The 4369-nt window shown below is 33.1% G+C and overlaps 1 protein-coding gene across 1 annotated transcript; it reads right to left on the reverse strand.

The window, feature by feature from the left end:
* Positions 1 to 700: 700 nt before the first annotated feature.
* LOC110720050 (calmodulin-2/4) lies at positions 701 to 3121 on the reverse strand. The gene is made up of 2 exons (XM_021899055.1): positions 3070 to 3121; positions 701 to 1363 (listed from the first exon to the last, which is right to left on the reverse strand). Exon 2 carries the CDS (start codon positions 1329 to 1331, stop codon positions 990 to 992), a length of 342 nt encoding a protein of 113 aa, XP_021754747.1. The 5' UTR covers positions 1332 to 1363; positions 3070 to 3121; the 3' UTR covers positions 701 to 989.
* Positions 3122 to 4369: the final 1248 nt, after the last annotated feature.

Here is a 4369-nt window from a genome sequence, read left to right on the forward strand (position 1 = left end):
AATAGTAAGGTAATTTTGTATTTTATTAGTTATTCCAATCCAATCTCAATCCCTACCAAATAATGAAATACACTATTTTTATTCTTATCCTATTTAATTTCACCTTCTTATCCCACTTAATCCCAACCCTCCTACCAAACACCCCGTTATTGTTTAAAACTACGATACTTCATTTCAAGCCTTGTCAAAAAATAATTGATGAAGTACCCATAGAGTACAATCTCGTACTATGGAAGATATGATAAGGATGGCACAATTTACTTCGATGTACATATTAGATCACAACTGATTTCCTTTGAATTTCTACATTTAAGTCTCTTTAATCTCAAAAGCAAACTAGCGACAAATTGTTGAATAAGGTTGTTATTTGTATCGCTTGGATTTTGAGTAGCAATTGTAGTCCGAAACTATAAAAACTGGTTTCTTCCGATAGGACGAATGGCTGTCAGGTATGGGCTCGACAATTACATTCAGCATATACAACCTAACCTACAAGTTATCCTGTTAAATGAACGCCCAACTATCACAGATGATTAAACCATCACCAAACGATCCAGAAAATTCAGATAATAGGATATATTTTTAATAAACTGTTGGGTATAGCCATCCAATTACTTCATGCTACGAATACAGATGAACTGGAAAATGTACATAATAACGACGATGGAAACTCGCTGAAGGAAAGATGAGACGACGAAAATCAGAGAAATTGAGTCAAGCCATTCATCAAAATTAGTTGGTTCTCCCAAGCGAATCGGATACAATAGAAACCAGAAGAAAACATAAAGTCACAAGACAAGACATCATTACAGTAATGGGTAAACAAGGATCAACAGAAATCACATAACCACAACATCGCTAAATATCTGGTTTCCATGCATCAGAAATTACTAATGAAAAAAAAAAGCTATAGGTCCCATAATAATTCACTAAGCCATTTTACAAATTTGACTTTTCCCCCCCTTCTCCATCAACCACCAGAGAAATCCTTACTTGGCCATCATGACTTTGACGAACTCCTCGTAGTTGATTTGTCCATCACCATCGACATCGGCCTCACGGATCATCTCATCAACTTCTTCATCGGTAAGCTTCTCACCAAGGTTTGTCATCACATGGCGTAGCTCAGCAGCAGAGATGAAGCCATTCTGGTCCTTGTCGAAGACACGGAAAGCTTCCTTCAGTTCCTCCTCAGAATCGGTGTCTTTCATCTTTCTGGCCATCAAGTTGAGGAATTCAGGGAAATCGATAGTACCATTTCCATCAGCATCAACCTCATTGATCATGTCCTGAAGCTCTGCCTCAGTAGGGTTCTGACCAAGGGACCTCATCACTGTTCCGAGCTCCTTGGTGGTGATGCAGCCTGCAATAATAAAAACAGGTCAGGTGACAGCAAAGAGAAGACAAAGTATTCATCACCTGATTCACCTCTAACTTAATAGTCTAAAAACTAAACTAAGTAACAACTTTAGCAATTAAGGATCACAATTTTACAGATCCATGTTTCTTTATAAGATAGCCCAGTAAGGGTACGGCAATAGATAGTGTCGCACTAAGTCATCAGTGTCATCGCGACAATCTATACAATGTAATGCATCTTTGTATAAGCTACCAGATTGATACTACAAATAGCACAATCTAACCTAAAATCAGTAAACAAAAGCATGCAGAATTATGCATGGATGAGAATCATACAGCACAACAGTCTGATAAAGTGCCCAAGGGGTATAGTTGGTGCCAAGTAACTATCAAAGGATACAGCAAAGAACCGGTAATGAAGCCCAGAATAAAATATACAAGTAGAATACAATAATTAAAGCACAGTTAAGATCACCATCATTCACGTAAACCATAAAATTGATTTACAAGACTAAAATATACTGGCTCAATTAATCAAAAGCATACACCCACAAAAACACAGAACACAAAACAATTACCAATTGAGATCACCATCACATGCTGGGATGATTAAATTGAACAAGGTAAAAAATAATAATAATAATAATAATGAAGGCGAGCAGTTGTCCATCAAGTGCAGTAAAAATCACATTCAATTTCAACTAGAATATTGATTTCGAAAGTTTCAACTAACTATGTTTTGCATGTCAAAGAAATCGACAAAAAAATCTACTACCAGCGCAAATTCATTCATTTTTCATACAACAATATTCGCAACCGATACCATACCACAAGATTGGAAGCACAATCAACAAAAAAAACAAACCCACAAGACCTAGTAAAATCTATCTTTAAAAGGCGCCATCTACACAAAAGATCTTCCATTGAGTCCATTGACCCATTATCAATAAAAAAAACCATCTATTCCATACAAATCCGGCATACCTTATACCTCCCATGTGATCAATTCACAACCATCACCACCCAAAATGAATCCCTACAAGGATAACAACAACAAACCACCTCCATAAATGCGATCAAGACGAGTTTCGGGGTAGTTTAGAGGTACAAAACATCACTAAATAATCAACAAGTCACAATTACTATTATCCTATTTTGCGAAATTCCATCAAATTCCAAAACAAATCTACTCAAAAATTCATTTTTTCGATAAATCACGACGAATCTCTCCGTCGAGACAGTACTCAACTTAACGATACCGTCGATACAATAAACCCTAACATGACGAATAAATCCAACACTTTATTCACTGTTTCAAAAAAATCCAACAAATAAACCTTTTGTTCCTTTCCCTAAACGAAAGTAACCAACAAAGTCAACAATATTCAACGCATTTTCATCAAATTATCCAAAAAAAATCATGATATTTCATCAATTTAATCAATTAGCACATTCTCATATCCATCAATTTCAAATTGAAAAATCACCTTTATCTTAAAATTAAATCAATTAAACGCATAAAAAACAACAGATCTTCAACATTATTCTCATAATCAATCAACAAAAACACAAATTAAACAAGTCAAAAACGCCAAAAATCAAATCAATCGAACCCGAAAACGACGCAAAATAAACCAACAAAAAACCAAAAAATTCCAAAAAAAAAAAAAAAAATCAGATCTAGTAAACGAAGAAGATGAAGAACAAAACCATCGCCATCTTGTCAAACAAGCTAAAAGCTTCCTTAAACTCAGCGATCTGTTTCGTCGGTTGAGTTGTTCCGCCATTTTTTCTCTCTCTAAAAAACTTCTCTTCTTTCTCTCTCTAAAAACAAAAACTTGTTTTTTCTCTTTGAATTTTCTCTCTCCAAAAAATGAATATCTATCTCAACTTTAGGAAAAACTGTAAAAATTAAAAAAAAAAAAAAAAAAAAAAGGCAAATACGTAGTATATATTTCTATTTATTTTTAGGGTATCAAATTTTTTTTTTTTTTTTTTTTAAAGTTTATTTATTATCTTAATATTAGCCAATGTTCTTCGTTTATATAGGAAGAGCCGAAGAGAAGATTAAGGTAGTGGGCCACCTTAATTCCTTTGATTAATTTGCTTATTATAGTATAAAAATAATTAATCTACGTTTAACATATATTTATTGATATTTTTACTAAATTTGTCATTAATTCTTTTTTTTTGGTGTTAATGAATAATTGAATATGAGAAAAGTGGGGCATCTTCTTGCATTGTAGTCCCCCTTCCCCTTGTCTTTCGGTTTCGCATTTGATTTTTGAGGTTTGTATGACTTGTCATGTCAAGTCTTCCCTTCAAGGGGACGACTCGTAGATATTACATGGATTAGTCGGTTTCATTTTAATTGCAACGAAGTATTATTTATTTTCAAACGAATTAAAAAAAAGTCCATATAAAATGAGCATGGTTTTTGCCTTTAGAGGAAAAAGTGGATAAAAAAAGTATCATGTATTGTAATATTGTGAATTTGCAAATAGTGAAAAAAAAAAAATAGCGTTTAATCATTCTTGAATGGAGAGTGTAATTAATTTGATGCAATTTGGAATGACAAAATGTTACAAGTAATTGTGGATGGATATAATAAAAACTATTTTGACGAATAATTTTTCTCAAGTGTTCATTAGTTATTTTCCATTTATTGCATTCACTTTTATCCTGGAAACAAGAATCTAATATAGGATTACATCAAAAGAAAACTAACGAAGTTAAACGTACTACATGAAAAATTGAAGATTATGAACAAGCACATCTTCTCGTTCACTCTCTAAAATATAAGAGCATTGGATATAAAAGAGACTTATTTTAAAAAAAAAAATCGAGACCAACTAACCCCTTCTGACCGAGTAACTCCCTTAAAACACTAACGAGGTAATCCATATTGACTAGGCTATTCGATTATGGCAAGCCACAAACAAGAATTTGTGCACTTAGATTAGATATTTACAAAATGAACTTTTTATTATTTTTTCGTTGATAATAATAA

The sequence above is a fragment of the Chenopodium quinoa genome, unplaced genomic scaffold (genome assembly GCF_001683475.1).
Source record: "Chenopodium quinoa cultivar QQ74 unplaced genomic scaffold, ASM168347v1, whole genome shotgun sequence".
NCBI classification, from domain to species: domain Eukaryota; kingdom Viridiplantae; phylum Streptophyta; class Magnoliopsida; order Caryophyllales; family Amaranthaceae; genus Chenopodium; species Chenopodium quinoa.